The following is a 23,065-nucleotide window of genomic DNA, read 5'->3' on the forward strand; positions in this document are numbered from 1 at the left end:
AACTTGCAATAAATCTGTCAATATACAATTAAAACCCAATTCAAACAGTTATCCAAAGATAACACTGGCCAGATCAGCAGAATGTAGTTAGTAAAAGTGAATAATTACATTTAAACAGCAGATGGGTTGTGATTGTATCTATGAAGTGCAGGTGTTTGAGGGCAGTCTGTGAAAGCTGATGGTTATTAGATGGTTATCATATTGCATGAAAACGGAGATGTTTTTGTCAAGTAGCCTCAGACTTCCACTTAAACAAGTGAAGATCTGCAATGATGTTTATTTGCTCATTAAAATCCACTAAATAAGTAGTAATCCATGTGGCAAAACACTCCTTATTGAATGTTTCCTGTGTTTTTTAGCATTGCAGGTGCTGCTTTATGCTAGCAGAGACTGTCTTATAGCAGGAGAACACTTGTTCGATGATGAGACGTGCAGTCCTCAGTCTTCGGACCCTCCGTCAGTGTGTTGCTGAAACGGCAGCATGAAGCTAGGCCCCGGAGCCCGCAGTCATGTGCAAACGCTGTGTCCTGCCCTGCTCTCCACTCCTCTCCACCGCTGCCAATAGCAGACGAGGCATGAAGAGAGAGAAAAACTGTCTCAGCATATACTGGAGTCTCCACCAGTCTGGCATGCATGGTGAGTGACATTAATTTAATTTATGCTGAAATACTAAGATGGTCCTCTTTATATATTCTGTTACCGGTAAATAACTTTGCAGTTATATGCTAGCTACACATACACTATGATTTGAGTATTAACACTTTTGCATCTAGTTGACTAAAATATTAGTATATTAAAATATGAAACAAAAACTTTAATATTTTGTTTACCCATTTATAAATGCACTAGACACACTGTAGATTTCTTTAAGCATTAGTCCCTGATGAGAACTATCAAGAATTCAATTGAATTACTATTTGTGTACAGTGTTTTTTTTTTTTGATGGAAAAAGAAGTACAAAAATATTATAATTGAGTACTTTTGTGCAGTGTTACATTAAAAACACAATCGTATACATACATATTTCTTGATTTAAAAGTATAAAATAAATTAAACAGTATCTATTAACTAAAAATGTATTTTTTAAAAGGGATAAAATATTGCCGTTTTATTGGGTTTCAAGATCTTGAAAGGGACTATTCTTTTGTGCCTAGTGTTAAATAGATTCATAAACTGATTTTATGGTGACATATTACCGTTAAAATTTTTATTTTTTTTTGCCAGAATTGATGCTGTTTTGCAAATGATACCAAAAAATGATTACCTTCCTGTCGTGTTCGGGTCAAATCTGACCGATTTAACAACTTAAACACTCATAAATATTGTGTTTTACCTACACATGCATCCTCTTATAACATCCTATCAAAAATAAGGAAAGACGTTTAAAACGAAGAAAAGGAGACCCAAGCAAACTTTTTTTTTCTTTGTGTTTATTCAATCATTCATTTATTCATTCATTCATTTTCCTTAGTTTTAGTCTCTATTTCAGAGATCGCCACAGTGAAAATAAACCGCCAACTATTCCAGCATATGTTTACGCAGCAGATGTACAGTAATATATATAAACCGCCAACTATTCTGGCATATGTTTTATGCAGTGGATGCCCTTCCAGCTGCACCCAGTACTGGGAAACACCCATAAACTCTCACTTTCACACAAACTGATACACTACTGCCAATTTAGTTCACCCAATTCACTTATAGCGCATGTCTTTGTACTGTGGGGGAAACCAGAGCACCCCTGAGGAAACCCAAGCCAACATGGGGAGAACATGCAAACACCACACAGAAAAGCCAACTGGCCCAGTCGGGACTTGAATCAGCAGTGCTAACCACTGAGCCATCGTACCGCCCTTTCTGTGTGTTTAATGAAGATCTAATAAAAGTCCAACTATAGAAGAATAGACAGACCCATCATAAATTAGATAAATCAATGACTACATGTGTAAAGTCTGTCAATTTAGCTTTGTCCCAGATTTAGCTTTGTTTGAGCCAAGACCTCTATATTTGGATGTCTATTAGGCATCTTTTAAACGCCAAATTGAATGTAAGGATGTCACCAGATGTAAAGGGAATCACATTTATAATCAAGCCCGAAATTATTTATACCCCAGGGGTATGAATAATTATGGACTTGACTGTATCTACTTGTCATCCAATCAACCGAAGTTCATATTAATAATAACATTTATATGAATACCAGGTGTAAACAGAGCCTAATAATCACGTCACAGTAGGAGCATTGTAAAAAAACAACTAATTATGCACATATTTCCTTTTAAAAACCTTAATTATATATTGTTGAAATGTATTGTTCTCTATGAATTAATAAATATATAATTTCATTACTGAAATGAGATGTTTGTAATTGCAGGGCTTAACCTGGTAGAGAACTATCCATATGAAACAGTGGAGAAAGGCTATGAGTTTGTCCGTCTGGCTTCCATCACTGCAGGTAAGATAATAGCTTGATTCTGGCACTGAATGTTTTCTTTGTAGTCTCTTACTCAAGGAAAACAAAGTTCAGATTTATTGGTGTTATAAAGCATAATAACTTAACAACAGCTACATGTAATTCGGTCATACTATATTTTGATGGTCCATTTGTTGAATTTAAGTTACATTGCATCTACATGCCAGCTAACTGTCACTAGATTATAAAACAGTTAGGTTGGGGTTAGGACTAGTGTAAGTTGACATGTACTTGCAAAGTTTCTTATAGTCAGTTAAATGTCTGTTAAATGAGCAATATCAACAGATATTAAACAGACAGTCTACTAATACTCAAATGGACCATTAAAGTGTTACCTGTAATTCTATTTATTATTAAAAGGGATATTTGTTTTATAGGTGACAATGATTGATAGTGGAAATGATGATCAGCTATGATTTTGTGTGACAATGCTTTGCTGAATAAAAAAAATTAGCATCAACTCTACAGAAGCAATTCAGATAATATTACAGTAAAAATAATTTTCAAGAAGCATTTTAGAAAACTTAAAAACTCTAAAATGCTAAAAGGATGCATCAAAGATACAAACAAAAAAGAAAATGCGCTTTAAAACAACATTCTTGTAAAAAGAAACAGCATATGTAATAGCTTGACATAGGCATGGGACAATGTTTTTAAAACTGGTTTTAAGGTTTACCGTGGTTTAGAAAGGTCAAGGTATTAAAACCACAAAGTTTTGTGATATCGTTTCTAAGGTTTATGTAGAGTTTTTTTTTTTAATTGTTTTTTTTTTGTGTGTGTTGTAAGGAAATCTGTGTTTTTGAAGCTAATGACCAGGGGCGTAGCGGACATTTTAAAAGTGGGGGGGACGGCTGTATGAGATCATATGTTCATATAATTTTTAATCACCTGTTTCTAAATGGTCTGTCTCTAAAAGTGAGGGGGACGGATCCCCCCCGTCTCACCCGGTTGCTACGCCCCTGCTAATGACGATGGTAGAAGTCAATGGTTTATTTAAATTATGTAGCCTGACATGTTTATTGTTTCAAAATATTATAATTTTTTTTCCTAAAATGTAATATATTGTGCTAAATGGGGAAAAAAGTTGTTTTTTTACTGAGACATTTAAAAATGTAATTATTTTACAGAAGTAAACACAATACCGTGATACTGTAAACCGTTATATTTTTGTCCAAGGTTATCATACTGTAAGAAACTTATTCTGGACCATGCCTAGCCTGAAATACATGTGACTGAACACAGATAGTGTTCCTGCAGTTTCTTTAAGACATTTTATTTCAATTTCTGTTTTTATCTATAGTTTCTCTGTATTGTGACTGAATGGATGTAGCTGAGACCTCTGTAAATGATAAGCTTATTTAACATAGAGACGAAAGCTGTAAGATAAAAAACCCACACACAGGGCCCTAGTATAATAATCTTCATTCCAAATGTCATGATGTCCAGAACATCTTATTAGCATCGCAAATATTGTATTAGCAGCATAAATGTGTCTCCGGAGTGGGAGAGTCGCAGTCATTGTGCATTGGTTTTGCTGTGAAACTTGTATTCACTGTCATTCCCTTCAGTTATACCCTTGTTTTTGTTCAACTGTCCCATGGAAATTAGTCACAGAGTCTCATTTTGTTTGTTGAAGCTTTGTATCTGAGCTGGATTTTCCCATCAGAGCTGTAAGAATCAACAAAGCTCTTATGTGAATGATGTGGACAGACATTCTTGGCTCTTCTGTGATTATTAATTGCAAAGGAATAGAAGGAGAGACTTCGTGAGCATCCTTATTTTCATTTTTCTCAGGTTTTACTGACCTTAGCCTTAGTTATTTACTGCGCTTTTTGCATTAACATCACAGTGCAGGCTATTCAGTTTGATGAAGTTGATCAGAATGCGGAAATGATTTCTTGGAAAGACGTTTCCACGGCATTCCTTTTAATTTGTTCCATCTCATTTTCATTCTTGACGTCCTCTCACATCATCAGACATTTCCTTTAGTCGTAATGATTTGTGACTCTGCGCAGTCTCTCCATTTGAGTTATCTGAACCTCAGCCCACATTACCCCATTTTCACATTTTCTTTCCACAGCAATATACAATGACAGCAGAACGTATTCTTCCCACATCTGAGAACCACAGAACATCTATTAAATCGGCAATCTTAAAAATACAATTTCTACAACCTAATATGATGCGTTTGCAGCACAAAAGCAAATAAAAAAAACTAATAAAACTAATAAAATTAAATACAATTTCTTGAATAATACAGTTTAGAAAACTAAACTGAAAGAAACAAAATGTATATATTTTTTAAACCTGGCATTAATATTACATAAAATATTAACAATTAATTTTTGTAAATGCTTTATGCCCTAGTTGTATCACTGTTGTAGTGTTTTTTTATATTGAATATTTTATTATTAAAGCTTTAGGAAAAACACTAAGGGCTTTATTTGAAGGATCTAGGAGGAAAGTCTAAAGCTCATGGTGCAAAAGCATTAAGGGCGTGTCTGAATGCATTTTTGTTATTTTAAGGACAGAAAAACATTCTCTTCATGCTAATTCTCTTAATGAGTAAGCATTCCCTTTAAGAGTCAGTTGTATCGTGCCATGGCACATTTTCTATTTACATGGTGGACTTAGTAAGTGGAAAAACTGAATGCTTTACTAGCAAGAAAACAGATAAACAGACCATCTGCAGCGTGAAAATAAAGAACGAGCCTCCTCCATTCACCTCTTTACCTTCTTTTTACTTTTACTCTTTACTTTACTCCTTTACTTTCACGGATAAGGAAACGGTGGAAACTCACTCCACTAAAGACATCCATTAGCCTACATATTTAATTTCTTTTGTTAAGCGCAAAGTTTTATTTCAAAACTATTTCAGAGTTCAGTTCTAATTTTCAGAAAACAAATAAATTAACAATAATAACGAAGTGTGGTCAAAAAACTATTGATCCAAAGTTGTATCCAAACACACGTCATATTCTTATGCTCTATATGGTGATGCATACGTCTCCAAAACCCAACAGGGGACAAATCTAAACTTATTTTTATTAAAACAAATATGTATATGATAAATAATACTACTAATAATAAGATTATACAAATGCAAATTGTCATGAATAAACTGAAAAAACCCAGATGAGGCGTGGAGGTAGTGGTTTTTATAGTTATGGAAAATAATCATTTTTGTAACATTTTAATCCTTTAATTTTCTAATCCTTAAATTAATTTAATTTGTAAAAGTAAAATGTAACCTAACACACCTCCTTTTTAGACCAGCACACCCATGAGTCCACTTAGTGGCGTAAATGGATTTGCTATTGAAACAACATGCCGCAAAACGTGAAAATCAATGTTGCGCTGGTCTGCAAAAAGTCTTTATTTGCAGCTTGGTTTGGTGTTGTGCAATTTTTACAAGCAATCAGTACATTTTCAAACTCTTAGTATAATGTTCTTAGTGTTGTAAAAAACAACGATTATGTGTAATGAAAATATGTGACACTACAATGAAATCATGACATCAGATTTGAAAGAATCACTAGTGGTGCTACAAGTGTAATCAGTTTAAAGTTTTGTACTAAGAGATTTGCAAAATGTACACTTATGAAAATAGTACCAAACCAATTTAAAAAAATCTGTAATAAAAAGTTCTCTCATGAAATTCTATGCATGCACAGGCTGATAGGTCATGCATAATTTGCTATATCATCATCTTGGTCATCTCAGCAGCCAATGAGCTTGCTCCTCTGCATTTTAAATTCCTCAGTGTTGTTTTATGCTACATTAGGAATATGCATCACATTTTCTGGGACCCTCCTCCACCCCACATAGAATAAAAAAAAAAGAATCCATCCAAAATTGGCCTTAAAAAAACATAAGGGGTTGTAAAGAACCATTGAAGTCTGATGTTTTGATGCATCAAACTCAAATCCTTTTAGTTGTTTGTAGTCTGACCAGCAAATGCCTCACAAAAATTGGCTGTCAGCCCATATTCTTCAACTCCCATTTAAATACAAAGTTTCTCATCTTTTTGATGCTTTCACCATTTTCTCTTCTTCGCTGTCAGTCGCACAGCACAACACACCTTGTGAATTGAAAAGGGCCGCTCATCTTCGCCCATTCTACACAGTTATGCTGCATGGTTATGCTTATGCTGTCTGATCCGCCTTAAGAGTCAAAATGTCAGTTTAAACAAGAGCTTGAGAAATGTGCAGTTTTTCTTTCTTTTGTTGTGTGTTTTGCCAATACTAAGCCAACATACAGTTGAAGTCAGAATTATTAGCCTTGTTAGTTAGTCAGAATTATAAGTAATGATTAAAGTAAATAATTTAGATGTATTTTTATTCTCTGGGTAAGGCATAAGACTAAAAATGTTCATCCAATTAAATTTTGTTGGGTCGACAATTCCCATAATTCTGATAAGTAGCCCAAGCTGTCTGTCAACAAATGTTGATTTGTACAACTGCACACTCCTGTTCATGCAGATCCACCATTTCGCGCATTCATATGCACACGAGAGAGTGACAGCGGTAAAAACAAATGCTGAATTAAAACTTTTTAAAATTCTGAATCAATATTGGAGTTATTTTTGCACGCTGGAGGAAGGATGACAACATGGCTGAAGTATTTCTTTTAGACAGGTAATGTTATGTTTTAAAACTCTTTTAGTCACGCAAAGCTGATGTAAATTTTGTTTTACGAATGGGTTATATGCACTGAAATCTTCATGCGCTAGATTTATGAGACTATTTTCACTTTCATAAGGGACCTTTTACAGCATCGATAATGTAGATTTTTATTTATTTTAAAAACAAAACAGAAGTCAATAGCGCTATTCCATCTAGCCTGCTTTACTGAGGTGAAGTTGGTTTTAAATTCACATTGGTTCATTTTTAACCCATGACAACCTGTGGCGAACTCCCTATATTGTTTACCATGCTACTTGAAATATTCAGTCTGAAATAGCATGCAAGTATGGCTTAGTAGTAAATGTAATTCCTGCACCCTGCCGGCCAACCACTAAGCATACAGTAGCCGCTTTAGGACAAAGCACGTGAGAGCGTGAGACCAGGGATCCTTGCATGCATAAAATATTGCACATTATGACAAGCTTGATTGCTATAACTGAAAACGTGCTAGAAATAATGTAGTTTTTAATTGGAATTGCAATATTATAAAGTACTATAAAGTTTTCTAACTTGTGAATGACAAACTTGTGGGTTGTCTACTGTCATCTTTAAGGTATGCACTTTCGTGATTCAGTAGGCATGGCTTTGGATGGCAGTGGAGGAAATATGTTTCAAAGATATGCTAACCGGTTTGCATTTTGGCAGATCACCTACTGCACCTTTAACTAGGTTAATTAGGTTAAATAGGCAAGTAAGGGTAATAAGGCAAGTCATTGTATAACAGTGGTTTGTTCTGTAGACAAAAAAAAAAAAAAAAAAATCGAAAAAAATATTGCTTAAAAGGGCTAATAATATTGGCATTATTAATATTAATATTGGTTATATTGAGTTTTAAAAAATAGACTTAGTGAAAATACTGTAAAAAATTCTTGCTCTGTTAAAAATTATTTGGGAAATATTTGAGAAAAATCACAGGAGGGATAATAATTTAGACTCCAACTGTATGTAATTTGCATATATTGTTATATTTTATATGGATGTTTAAATTGAAACTTTTGAGCTCTTGATAGCAAATCGTCTTGTCCATGAAATGGTTAAAACATCCATTTAAACTGGTTTGTATCCATGATTTACAAAACCCCCAAAATTAACACACTAATCTGAAAAAAATGAAGGGCCACAGATAGTCTTCTGTTAGGTCTTCACTCAAACTCAACCTGCTGAGATCTTGACTGCAACATTGACAATGAATTTGACTTTAAATCTTTGAAAGCAAAAAAAGTCTGTCCAACAACAAGGGCTTTTGCACCAGAGGATTTTTTTCATAGAGGAAACATTCTCATATCCTGCTGAAAAGAACAGCATATGCTGGTTAGGTATGTTTTGAAGAAAGGCTGATGGCTACATACATACAAACTCAATTTTTTTTTTTTTTTTTTTTGACAAAACTAAAATAAACTAACTAAACCATTAATGAAATGAATACAGTTTCACCAGATGGCTTGAATTTGCTCCATTTGGAAAGAATTGGTTAATTTAGACTGATTGGGATGATTTTGTAGGTAAGTTAATCATGCATAAATTAAACAAACAATACATTACAATCACAGATAGATACATTAGAGCAAAGGTAAATGTGAAACAAACAGTGCTTTATGGTTTCTGGGGAGTTCCGATTATTCAAGTTCTGTACCTAAATAATGAGATGTAAAATAACACCGCATAGTCTTAATTGCATTAATAATTCAATACAGTGAATCTTTTTAAAGTTACAATATGTACATCTGTTTTGTGCTTAAATGCTTTAAACTATTTTGAAATGCTCACAGTCACATGCATTAAAACACATAATAAACAAATGATAAACTTTCACTCCATTATTGTTCCTCCCTGCAGTAATTCGACAATCCTGCATATTGTGGTTAACAATAATCCAGACTGAACATTGCACATCCTGCGATGTGACTATTATGGATGCGCACATTGTGATATCGATGCAAAGAAAGTGTGCACCCGTAATTTGTATGTTGCCTGCCATACAAAACATTAACACTATAATTTAGTGTTGCCAGTCATAAACATACATAAAGCTAATGTTAGTGGCATTTACCTTGTGCCATTTTCTGTGTTGTTTTCTTTTCTCAACCTCAGTGATGTGTAACAAAACAATTTTCTTTAGGTGATTTAATATCCTCCCCCTCCTTTTGCTATTTCAATTGTGTAATATATACATCTCCAGTAAAATGAAACCACGTCTTTTTAATGTCCTCTATCCTCCAGCTGTTTATTTTATTAAATGTCTTGATCAATTTTTTTTCATCACTTCACTTCACATGGAACTTCAGAGATCCTAGTGATGGAGCGAATGCAATGATGGCTGAGGGGAAATTAAGTTCTGTGGAGAATGCACCGGTTGCTACAGTAGTTCCTATAACTATCTGGTGCAAAAACTCTTAATGTAGCCCGTTCTGGCCATGAGCTGCCAGTATATATACCTTGAATCACCTCAGTCTGTCCTAACGACTGCAACATTTGAATTCTCCACAGATTCTGAAGTCGGTATGAGCACAGTGAACCGTTGCCTGGATGCGGCCAAAGCTTGCAACATTGATGATGTTTGCCAGAGACTGCGCACCGAGTATGTGTCAACATGCATCAAGCCCTCCACCAAATCGGGTTTGTGTAACCGATCGAGGTGCAACAAGGCCTTGCGGCGATTCTTTGACAGAGTTCCTCCAGAGTACACCCACGAGCTGCTTTTCTGCCCTTGCAGCGACATGGCCTGTTCGGAGAGACGACGACAGACCATCGTGCCCAGCTGCTCCTATGAGGGAGAAGATAAACCCAGCTGCCTCTCGCAGATGAGGATCTGTAAGGCAGACTATGTTTGCAGGTCAGTTTCAGAGGCTTTGACAGCCACGTACCACGTGGGCGGCAGGATTAAACAACTCACCTTGCATGCACTTCTTTTCTCAGAGTAAAGAAAGCCTCAGCTTTTCTATAGCTGTCTAGAGAAAGAAAGTACTCGCATATTACTGGTGATAAGAAAAAAGCTTTTCTTCGCTATCCTTGTAATCCATGTTTGAATAAATGGTCATTGGACAGAGTTATGAGACCCTGAAATGTTTTGGAAGTCAGACGTTTTCAGATAAACCACATGATTGTGAATTCAAAATTGAGCAGTGCAGGTTAGATGCTCCTTCATCAAGACTAATATTCAAGACTAATATTATTCTAGCATACGGCAGTGACACATGCGTTCAGTCTGTCGCTATAAATAACCAAGATAAATCCATCTGTTGATGATTAATTGGTATTAACGATGGGAGTTAATCAGTTCTGGTATGAAAAATAATATGTGGTTGTGAGGTAACATTTTTTTCCTGACTTTCGGCGAGTGATTAAATGACTCAGATGCCTTAGTGAATAACATCAAGAAATGCAGCATGCTGTGATTATGAGGACTGTTTATTAAAGATGTTGTCATGATGTTGGCATTTAAAGCAACTGGTTGGTCACAGGTTTTTTGTGGAAGAGCCATGGACAACAGAGAAAAACAACGTTAAATGAATATTTCACTACTTTTGGAAATATTCTCATTTTTAGTCACCTAGAGTTAAACTGTTGAGTTTTACCGTTTTTTAACTCCATTCAGCCGATCTCTGATGGAAGCAGTTTTAGCTTAGCTTAGCATAGATAATTAAATTGGATTAGAGCAGAGGTCTTAAACTCAAATTGGCACGGGGGATATCAGTGACTGACTATTCATGAAAAACATTCAAGAAAAACATGGAAACCTCATGTATTTGATGCACTCAGACATTCTTCCCTAGAGTATCAAAGCTCCTTTTTGTTTCTTGTACGTATTGAAGGGGTAGTTTAAATTGCTATTAAAAATACTACAATTTAATACACATAATAATAATAATAACAATTATTTCCCAATCAAGTGTTGCTTAACTAAAAGTTTAACTGATAGCGTAAGACAGAAGAAAACAGTTTGGGTAACTTTGTTGACTTTACCGGCAATTGTTCTTCTCAACAGCATTCTTTTTTGTAAAACTACAACAAAAAGGGGGAAAGTATGTATATACTCACATTTACTTTAACATGTTCAATTCAGCCAGCAGTAAAATTTTACTATTGCATATTTTTTTTTATACAAATCTTAATATGCATGAGGAAAATCTATTAATGAGATCATTTGAATCGAATATTAGCAAAATGATCATATTTACACCACCAGCATAACATGTAAGCCGTGAAGAGGAGTTAGTACAACAAAATACAGGTGGTATTAAATTGATTCTAATCAAATGACCCTTGAATGTTTACAAAAATAGAGCTTTAGTAAAAATAGAGCACTTACGGGCATATATTTCAACGTTTTAATCAGCCCTAGAAATAATCTGCATGTGCGTTACTCTTGACGGCACGCTGAGAGAAACTGAAAGTTACCTGAACATATAGTATAGTACTTTAAATGTCCAGTAGGTGGGGGGTCAAAACCACAAGTGGCTATATGCGACTGCACAACAATGATAGCGATTCAAAAGTATATGTTTTGCAGATTCTCTTTATATTTTTAACGTCTGTTGCGGGCCGGAGTGAGGAGGAGAGGGGCCGCAAATGGCCTGTGGGCCGGCAGTTTGAGAACCCTGCATTAGCGTCTCGTCCCCCAATCCCCACCCCTTTCAAAAAAGTTTTGATCTTTTTCCAATTTAAAGTTTGATCTATAGTTTAAAGTCTATAGTTACATTGTGTTTTAAGGAATTTGAATTTGAATGATCTAGGTCAATATATTTAGGAAATGTCTACTGTCATTCTAGTGTAATGATCATGAAATGTAGGCGCAATGATATTACTCAGTGCAGTTACTTAGTTTTGACTGTAAGGTAATGATGTGAACCTTTTGTGAAGCTGCTATGGAATGATGATAATAATTGTGAAAAGCGTTATAGAAAAACAACCTTGAATTGAATTGTTACCTATCTGGGGACTATTTTCAAGCTCTGCATAATGGGATTTAATTATTAATCTAAACTATTAGTTAAATCACATTTATTGGTGGGAGGAACCATTTTGGTACTGTGTTTTATTGCCATGAGATGTCCAGCGTAACATCAAATTTATCTTGAGAAGCAAATTTGGACCATGCCATGATTATGTCAGTATGGCCGCCACACTTATTAGAACACATTCTGTCTGCTTGGCTGCTTTCCACACATATACGCTTGTGCTTGTTCTACAGGTCTCGTTTGGCCCAGTTTCAGTACGACTGCCAGCCAGACGAGCAGTCTGCCACCGGCTGCACACAGGGAAACTATGCAGCTTGTCTTATTGCTTACACTGGACTGATAGGTAAATCGTTTAAACACACTTTATGCTATTGTTCTGCAAACTGGTAACCTGATTGTGGCTGTTTATTCCTCAGGTTTATTAAAACAGGAGCAAGGCTGATGTAATTAATTTTGAGAATGATACGTGTGTTATTTTATTGCTCCGAGAAACACGGGGGACCTGTGTGTCTATGATGAAGACTATAAAACTAGCCAGGCACTTCAAAGTCATGGGGAGATTGATTTTACTTCCCAATAAAACTGAATGAAAGCAATATTTTTATGAGTTTTTTTGTTACATGGCTTTTTTGTTTGTTTAGTTCTCCTTCTTGCTCATTTGAGCAAACAGAGTCCTTTTGAAATAAATATTTTTTAAACATAATATTTTAGACAGGAAATTTGATTTCATTATTACTTATGTTCCTAAAAACTGTTGCCAAATTAGAAAGATGCATATTTGTATAGTGCATTTCCTACATCTCGCTAGTTTCTTGTTCTGAATAATGTCAGATTTTTCTACATTCTACAACAATAATTAGTTGTAGAGTTATGTCTGGTTTATTCCTAAACTAATTTCGAGAGGATCACGTGCTTATGATTGAACACGGCTGGTACCGCATTAGCGCCGTATGTTGCACCAATCAGATGAATACTGACACATTATAAATAATCAGTTTTCTACTCCAGTCATCTTCATCTTGAAGAATCAACTTTCTACCCCTACTCAAATACCCACACACACTCAATCACACACATTCACTATGAAAATTTTGCTTACCCAATTCACCTGTACCGCATGTCTGTGGACTTGTGGGGGAAACCAGAGCACCCAGAGGAAACCCACGCGAACACGGGGAGAACATGCAAACTCCCCACAGAAATGCCAACTGACCCAGCCAAGGCTTGAACCAGCGACCTTCTTGTTAGGTGATTGTGCTACCCACTGCGCCACCGTCTTGCTCTATAAATAAATTGATTAGGATATTTTGAGCTCAGGGCTCCCTCCTGGGTCAGCATGCCAAATACGCTTTATCAATCATCAGCTAAGTGTGAACTCTTGAAAAGGAAATAAAGGAGTTGTAAGGTAATCAAATTGTATCCAGGAAGTCGGGTGACAACGGAGTGAGGATCCACGTGCAGCTTTATTTAACAGAGAGTGGTCAGGCAGGCAATGGTCAACAGGTACAAACAGTAGCATGAAGGCTATATGTAGTTTATAAAGTGATAGAATTGTAGTTCGGTGGTGTGGTGCATGTTTATCAGCAAGCCTGGATCGTGGGTGATCATGACAAAAATCTAGATGAGATATTGTAATAATTTAGTAATTAACCCTATTTAAATCTACATAGTCATTGTCTATGGTTCATGATTTATATCTGTATAAGATTCACCATCAACGATTCATACACACACAGTGCAGCCCCAAAGTAGTAATTAATTGTCAGTTTAAATGTTTATGCTTTGTTGCTTATGCTTATAATCTATACCATTTTGTCAGCAATGCTTTAATTAATTAAAATATAACAAAACGTATAAGACAACTTTTAACACTTTAAAAGAAAAGTTCATCCAAAAATGAAAATGTACTCCCCATTTATTCATCCTCAAGTGGTTTTAAACCATTTTGATTTTCTTTATTCTCAAGAACTCTAAAGAAGTTTTTTTGAGGAAAGATGAAATCCTGTAACCATTGACTTCCAGAGTAGGAAAAACAAACATTATGGCCGTCAATCGTTAAAGTTTTCCAGATTTCTTCAAAATATCATCTTTTGTGTTCAACAGAAGAAATGTCTTTGCAGTTAGAGCAAATAAATATTGAGAAAAGGATGAATTTTGAGTTTTGGCTGTAGTATTAAGTACACCGAAACGTGACATCTCAACTTTGACCCATATATCATGTAATTTATACATATTTACTTAATAATATATCATTTTATGTATAAAATGCTAATGGAAATCACAAATATCATGTTCATGAAGGTCTTTTGTTATCACAGGCAGTCCAATCACCCCAAATTATGTGGACAATTTCACATCCGAAGTGTCTCCCTGGTGCTCATGTTCAGCCAGCGGGAATCTGAAGGATCAGTGCTCTGACTTCCTGGACTATTTCACAAACAACGTCTGTTTACGTGAGTCAGTGCTGCTCCTGTACATCATCTGTGTCGGCAATCATTTCTGAGTCACGGACATCTAAAATGTGAAAGACATTGCATGTGCAGTCTGAAAGGAGAACTATAGGGTTTTACTGTTAGTCATCAGTGCAAGGCCAGGACACAATCACAGAGTTCTTTTGAGCTACAACAGGTTTATCATTTTTAAGCAGAATTCAGAATTTTAAACACAGCATGCATTAAAACGGCACATGAAGATCTGCAAATGAAGGCTACTGCCGGGTTTTAAATGGGTAATGCAGTCATAAATGTAATTACATTGAGCTGCATGTAAACTCTTTTAGAATTCTTCTAAAGTAGAAGTTTATACTGAAGCTGCATGTCCTTCACAAGAGCACAGAATAGCATCTTCTCGCTATTCTGCTCCATTAGTCATACGTTCTCTGGTATATTGTGTCACATCAGCCTAGCGTTCACCACCACTGCACACAAAACCTGCACAGAAAACAGTCAGCCTGCCTCTTTTAAATGACAGAACATTTCAAAAATGACCTCATCTGTCTCTCATCACTTGTGTCCTGATTCTCAATTTAAGCAGAACCAGGACACACTTTTTGAGGAGCATTTGATAAGTGTGGCTTTTTTATTTGTCTGCAAATTTGATGCTCTTGAAGCCATGATGAAGCATGATGAAGACATACACACAAGTCAAAGATACTTTGTAAATTGAACTAAAATCATCTTTTCGATATTACACAATTGATCATCAAATTAATCCCATTTCAGATTGCAACTTAAACATTACATAAATGAAATAACCATGTATTCATTTAATAACCATGATGCAACTATCAACTGATATATGTGCTTAAAATAATAAGTAACTGTTGCATTACTCTAGGGGCATGGAAACTGATGTACAATAGATCAAATGACCACAGAAGATCAGCCAACTGGACTACATTATCTATAGATTTCATCCTTATTCCATCATTATGGTTTTTATGGTCCATGTACCACTTTCACAGACAATGTTTTTATATTTGAAATTACTGTATGTAAGAAAGTCCAATCACAGTACCACAGCAGACCAATTTCAGGCCTGAATTTGCATTGACAGAGGGTTCTTTCTGAGATTCTTGACTAATGAAAACCCTTCTGTGATGTAGAGGAGAACCTGTGGAAAAACAAATTCCAAAATAGAAACCTGATATATGGATATAGTTTATATGGATTTCACATACAGTTGAAGTCATAATTATTAGCCCTCCTTTGAATTTTCTTTATTTTCTAAATATTTGCCAAATTATGTTTAACAGAGCAAGGAAATTTTCACAGTATGACTGATAATATTTTTTTCTTCTGGAGAAAGTCTTATTTGTTTTCTTTCGACTAGATTAATAACAGTTTTAATAATAATAAAAAAATGTTTAGGTCAAAATTATTAGCCCCTTTAAGCTATATTATTTTCGATAGTCTACAGAACAAACCATTGTTATACAATAACTTGCCTAATTACCCTAACCTGCCTAGTTAACCTTATAAACAAGTTAAGCTTTTAAATGTCACTTTAAGCTGTATAGAAGTGTCTTGAAAAATATCTAGTAAAATATAATTTACTGTCATCATGGCAAGATTAAATAAATCAGGTATTACAAATGAGTTAATAAAACTATTATGTTTAGAAATGTGTTGAAAATCTTCTCTTTACATTAAACCTAAAATGGGAAAAACAATAAACGGGAGGACTAATTATTTAGAGGGGCTAAGAATTATGACTTCAGCTGTATATAAAATGTCATACGTTCATGTCAAAATATTGCAAAAATTGCCATAATTATTTCAACCATTAAAATTACAAATATGTATATATACTGTTCCCTCTAAACTTATGTATAAACCATAATGAAATCTGTATCATATATTTTAAACAACAATATTTATTAATTGTCAACGATTGTTTATTGAAACGATGTTCATTTGGAAAGCCTGTGTTAAAATTAGTGACTGTTTAGAGTTTTGTATCTAGAGTTTTGAAAATTGACATCAGGGTCCTGAATTTTGTGGCAAAACAATTTTTTTTAAAAAGTGAATCTTTTAATCATGGCGCTTTCTAAATAGAGATGAAGATATTTTGAAAATGTTGGTTGGTGGTACCCAATGGCTTCCATTGTAAGAAAAATATTACTATGGAAGCCAATGAGTTCCATCAACCAGCATTCTTCATAATAACTTCCTTTGAAGAAACAGAAGAACGAAACTTAAATTAGTTTTGAAATGGTAAAGGGTAAGTAAAAGGTGACAGATTTCATTTTTTTTTTTTTTTTTGGATGAACTATCCCTTTAAGACACAACATTGTTCAAAAATGTTAATTAATTAATTAATTTATTAATTCATTAATCATTCTAACAAGCTGATTTGTGGCTCAAGAAACACTTTAAAATTAGCTATTTTGACTGCATGTATAATTAGCATTTTTATTATGTTAAACTTATTATCTAACCATAATACACAATGTTTTTGTTGCATGCTATAAATGTAATAGTTAATTATTTATATAATTCAGTCTCAGCAAAAGGACAATATATTTCCACCATTTGAAATATGATTTGATTTGGCTCTAATGTGAATCCACAAACAAGCTGTATTTAGATTATCTGCTAAAGTTTAGCATCTGACATTGAGTCAGCCATGTATTTGTTTTTTAAAATGTGAAGATTTATCTAAAGTGCAAAGCTTCTTCCAACTTATTTCAGGCAATGTAAGTATAAATAAATCTTTAATTAATATCCAGCCCCCTCTTCATCACACTTTCCCAGTGCCATACTCGTGTTTCTGAAGGTCCTTATGTATTATATATAGCGATTCATCAATACGGTTGCAATATTCTGCTCATTCCTGTTCAAACAGAGATCTCTTACATGAAGTAACTCCTCAGACAGCCAAGTGGCAGCTCTCGGAGTGAGCGATTCGAGCGGATGAGAGTGATGTTTGGTCAAGCCACTCATCTGTGAGTTAATGAGAGGATGTGGAGAAGCAGGTGCAGCCGCGTGGCCTGAGCGGAATATTGAGCGCTCGAAAAATGGCCCAGAATTCAAATAAGTGTCTGATAACAGAAGCAATTGCAAATGAAAATGATGTCTGTTTCACTCAGAGCTATGCATGTATTGTGTGTTGGATGAATAGGGAACGCTCTCCTGACGTTTGGAAACGGATTGGACTTCACACCCACTCCCACCCAACTGCTGCGGTTAAACCCTGCCACAGGCAGGGGGCCATGGAGGACGACGTCTGTGTTTGTCACGCTGGAGACTGAACAGAGCACTCTGAGCCCAGCCAAACCCACACAGGTGAGTGTCAGTTTGGTTATGGCTTTAGAACTGCCTTGATTGTAGTGTGGCTCCAAAGGAAACTGGCTTCACACAATAAACAGCCATTTCATCTGTGCTGCTGAGAGACTGCAAAATTGGACTGATTTCTCTACAGCTCAAAGCCCTTATGAAATGGAAAATGGGGAATGGAGAACTAGGACTGCATGATCCATTTAAATAAAAAATAACTCAATTGCAGTCATCAAATCGCGGAGGCTGTGATTTTTCTGAAGTAAATATTCAGTATTTGTTGCGTGTTTCAGTACGAAGCATGGCATGGTGTTCTTTTACACGTGAGCAGCTCAGAATCCACTCTTTTCAGTGTCTCAGGGGCCATTTACACAATGTTTTCATCTAAAAAGGGAAACATTTTATGTTTATCATCTGGTATTTAAAACAACAGTGGTGTTTTTTGACTGAAATTGCATAAATTTGTAAACAGAAGTTTTTGGAAATGCTGACATTGTCGTGTCTGTGTAAACACCCGAAAATATGAGTCTCTGAAAGTGTTAACATGCATGTTCGTGGTACGTCGTCAGGTAGGTCTAGGTTAACATCAAGCAATCAAGCACGAATCAACACACTGTTTACGTACTGATTACTAAGAAGATAACAGTGCCAAATACTGGCCTGGTATAATGAACATAACACAGGTTTTTGGGCCATTTTGCAAATGTAAAGATAGATTGTTTTGATAATGACATCATGTGAAACTTTTTTTAAACACAAGGGAAAAGCTTTTCTGTTTTTGGACACTCCGTTGTTGTATAAATGTAGCTTCAGAATGGCTGAGTTCACATTAAATGCTGCTTGCCATGAAGTATTATCTGCATAATAGTTGGTTAATTTATTCCTGGTTTGTAATTTCCTTATCTGCATAAGCACTAAGGTGCATGTGGCAAAAATGCCATCATGGTGTGGGTGGTTGTGTATATTGAGACCCCCTTTTGCCTGATAGTGTGCACAGAAATATTTCATCCAAAAAATTATCTGGAGATGACTTTGGCTGAATAGGAACATACAGTCAGGTCCATAAATATTGGGACATTGGCACCAACACAATGGATTTGAAATGAAATAAAGATGTGATTTAACTGCAGACTGTCAGCTTTAATTTGAGGTTATTTACATCCAAATTAGGTGAATGGTGTAGGAATTACAACAGTTTTCATAGGTGCCTCCCACTTGTTAAGGGACCAAAAGTAATGGGACAATTGGCTTCTAAGCTTTTCCATGGCCAGGTGTGTGTTATTCCCTCATTAGCCTGATTACAATATGCAGATAAAAGGTCCAGAGTTAATTTCAAGTGTGCTATTTGCATTTTGAATCTGTTACTGTCAACTCTCAAGATGAGATCCAAAGAGCTGTCATTAGTCAAGCAAGCCATTATTAGGCTGAAAAAGCAAAACAAACTCATTAGAGAGATAGTAGAAATATTAGGCGTGGCCAAAACAACTGTTTGGGACATTCTTAAAAAGAAAAAAAAAAACACACCAGTGAGCTCAGCAACACCAAAAGACCCAGAAGACCACAAAAACAACTGTGGCGATTAAAAAAATTCTTTCCCTGGTGAAGAAAAAACCCTTCACAACAGTTGACCAGATCAAGAACACTCTCCAGGAGGTAGGTATATGTGTGCCAACGTCAACAACCAAGAGAAGACTTCACCAGAGTGAAAACAGAGGGTTCACCACAAGATGTAAACCATTGGTGAGCCTCAAAATCAGGAAGGCCAGATTAGGCCTTCACACTTCTAGGACAACTTCTTATGGACAGATGAGACCAAGAACAACTTGTACCAGAAAAATTGGAAGAGATGAGTATGGAGAAAGAAAGAAACTGTTTATGATTTTAAGCAGTGGAGCATGGTGGTGGTAGTGCCATGGCATGGGCATGTATGGCTGCTAATGGAACTGGTTCTCTTGTATTTATTGATGATGTGAATGGCTAAGTCAGTCCCCTAAGCTAAATTCGATTGAGCATGCACTTCACTTGCTAAAGACAAAACTGAAGGAAAAAATTCCCAAAGAACAAGAAGGAACTGACGAAAGTTGCAGTAGAGGCCTGGCAGAGCATCACCAGAAATGAAACCCAGCGTCTGGTGATGTCTATGCGTTCCAGACTTCAGGCTGTAATTGACTGCAAGGGATTTGCAACCAAGTATTAAAAAGTGAAAGTTTAGTTTATAATTATTATTCTGTCCCATTACTTTTGGTCCCTTAACAAGTGGGAGGCACATATGCAAACTGTTGTAATTCCTACAACCTTCAGCTGATTTGGATGTATGTGTCTGTGCTGAAATTTTTAGGAATTCAAAACAACAGTTTAATGTGAAATTCAAACTTCTTCTGATTCTTTTTGAAGATCTGATGAACCGCAATTTGTAAAAATCAAATTAAATTTTATTTTGTCCAGTTTTGTCATATAGCTACATTTGCTACTGAAGATACAATGTATCTGAATATTCAGTTGTAATATTTCCAAAAGTTTTATCTAATTTATAAGTTGCATTTCTATTGTGTATCCATTAATTAACTGCTTTACTTGATTCTTGCTGTATTCCAAACAGAATCAGTCCACCTTCTAAGGCACTTTGGTGTTAAATTTTATGACAGTTATATTACAGAGTTGTTCCAAACTGAAGTGCTCAAAAGTAGCTACTTCAAAGTACATTTCAAAATGAAGGATTTTAAAGAGTAGTAATATAATAAATACTTTTGCTCCTTTTGATCCATTAATTTGTGATACAAATGACAAATTGACAAATAAGTGTGATCTAAGGAACATTTTGTCAGGTCCTCTTCTGCTCTGAGTGGTAAACCCTTCAAATACTGTAGGGCATGTTCGTGGGTTCTGGCCCAAATTTGGCATAAAGCTGGCACAGCAGGTATTCATCCAGCACTGGCATACAGTATGTGGACCAAACATGGCCTGGGTTTGGCAGAGCTGGCACCAACTTTAAGACGGCACACAAGACTTTTGTTTAAAGATGTGTTTATCAGTTTCATTGCAATTGTGACACACCAATCTATCTGGCCCAGTTCAGGCCCAGTTATGAGTTATTGACTGAGACTTGGCTGAGATATGGTCCATGTTTGGCCTTTGTCTGGAAGCCAGACTTGGTCCAGTCATGTATCGTAATTCACTGCGGCATGTGGGCCAGGCAAAACCTGGTTGTGTGGGCTAGTGCAGGGCCAGAGAAATGTTGCTATGTGGGAACTAACCCAGTGGAGGCCTGGTTTAGGGCTGGGGTTCTGGGTGGCCTATCATGGTCCAGCTGGGTAAAATAGTTGATAAATGCCTACGTATTGGTAAACAATTTATAGAATGGGCAAGACCCTTCAATTTGTTGTAGAAATCACCAAACTTGCCTAAAATCATTAACATTTTCTGTAAAGAAGTCCACATGTAGTCTAGGAAATAGAATTGCCATAATAAACTATATTAAAATTGCTTTCTCTTCTTGCTCTTCAGGACTCTGTGAAAGTGAGACTTTGGTCTGAGTCCACCCCGTCCTTCGACACACAGCAGAACTCTGCTCAAGCGCTTGCCGTGACATCACTACCTGTCTGGATTTGTTTGTTTCTTAGCCTCTTGCTCAGCTGTGACCAGTAAACAGACTAAAGACTTTTGGGACATCTCTTCTGACAGGCCGATGGTTTTGGACCAAATGGAACATATTCAGCTCCAGAGCTGGAGAAACCGGCCATACTGGCCTCATTTTTTCTGACATTGAAGTCATCGTGTTATCTCTGTTTCTGTGGAACCACCAGTAAAACCTACAGAATCTGAATTCGCAAGGCACTTTTGTAGAAATGAATGTGGTTAGTCAAACACAAAGGCCAATGGAAAATGTACCTGTAAATATGTAAATAATTTCACCACAGAGTCAATATGAAACTGTGCTGTTCATTCAGAATTTCAGTGTAAAATCATATTTTTTGAGAGAAAGAGAGAGAGAGAGAGGGAACTTGGTTGGAGCGAATTCAAAAGACTAAATCTAACAAGTTTCTAAAGCCCAAATTACCTTCTAGCACTCCAAAATCAATTCCTGATGAAATGTGGAGAGGAGTGAAATGAAGCTTTTTCTTCTTTCTTTTATAGTTCCTCATGCATCAGTTCAACCATTTGGAGAAGCCCTTGAGGAAAACAGGGATTTAATATCATTCTGTTCAACTTGACTGAAAAGAAGACATAGGCTATTTCTGATCAATAATGGAATGGTAAAGCCTTTGGGTGGAAGTAAACAATACTCTTCCCGAGGCCCTCAAAATGTAGACTGTGCTATTGGGACATAAGCTACTTCAACTAACCAATCTTTAGATGCTGATTTGAGACTCGTTCATCTTAGTTCTGGCATCTACACAGCTTTGTTTCCTGCCCAGTGCTGTGTCTTTATGTATATTATGGTATGTTTATGAGGAGTCCCGGAGGCTGTGATCTTGAATATGAGAGACTGCGGCCGGAGAGGCATTTAAGGGGTCCTGCTCAAGGCTTCTTGATGTTTTTAAGGTAGGCTGGAAATCTCATTATGGAACATTCTTTGGTTTATCATATGACACTAATAAAAAGATGCTGGTTCATTCAAAGCCTAATGCTGTTCCTTTGGGACTCCAAATTTTTTGAAAAAACAGGCATTAAAATGTGGAAAAGTTAGTCACTTGAAACTTCACGTGGAATGTGTCTTTGTCAGAAGCACGCTTGGGGCCAAATGTGTGGAAAAACGGTTTTTCATAGGTAGAAGTGAAGCAGTATAAATTTCTTATCTGACATGGAGATAGTTTGTGGACAGTTAAATCAAGTGAACTGTGGCAGGGGGATTATTTGGATCAAGAAGGGAAGAACATTTCGTCAAATCTTAAGCGTGGTAAATGCATTAATTCCACAAACGTATATTTTGTGGTCTGCTTTTAATTCTTCAGAAAGTACTACAAAAAAGTAAGTAAAAGTAATGTTATTGCCTATCTCAGATGTGATTTTTGATGGGCATATAAAAAATTTTAAACAATAAAAATAGATAAAGGCTGTTGAATCTAATTTCGCAATAAATTATGAATAAATCATTTTCTTTTTTATATATTTCATCAAACATTTGAGATGATAGGTGGCACATGACCCAAACTCCAAGCAGATGTAGTAGAT

At 35.8% G+C, this 23,065-nt stretch overlaps 1 protein-coding gene across 1 annotated transcript; it reads left to right on the forward strand.

Moving 5' to 3' along the window:
* Positions 1-449: 449 nt before the first annotated feature.
* Positions 450-22,521, forward strand: gfra4b (GDNF family receptor alpha 4b). Its single transcript, XM_056472981.1, has 7 exons — positions 450-636; positions 2,375-2,455; positions 9,646-9,991; positions 12,350-12,459; positions 14,435-14,569; positions 17,739-17,902; positions 21,398-22,521. Exons 1-7 carry the CDS (start codon positions 510-512, stop codon positions 21,536-21,538), a joined length of 1,104 nt encoding a protein of 367 aa, XP_056328956.1. The 5' UTR covers positions 450-509; the 3' UTR covers positions 21,539-22,521.
* Positions 22,522-23,065: the final 544 nt, after the last annotated feature.

This window comes from Danio aesculapii, chromosome 14 (genome assembly GCF_903798145.1).
Source record: "Danio aesculapii chromosome 14, fDanAes4.1, whole genome shotgun sequence".
In the NCBI taxonomy this organism is placed as follows: domain Eukaryota; kingdom Metazoa; phylum Chordata; class Actinopteri; order Cypriniformes; family Danionidae; genus Danio; species Danio aesculapii.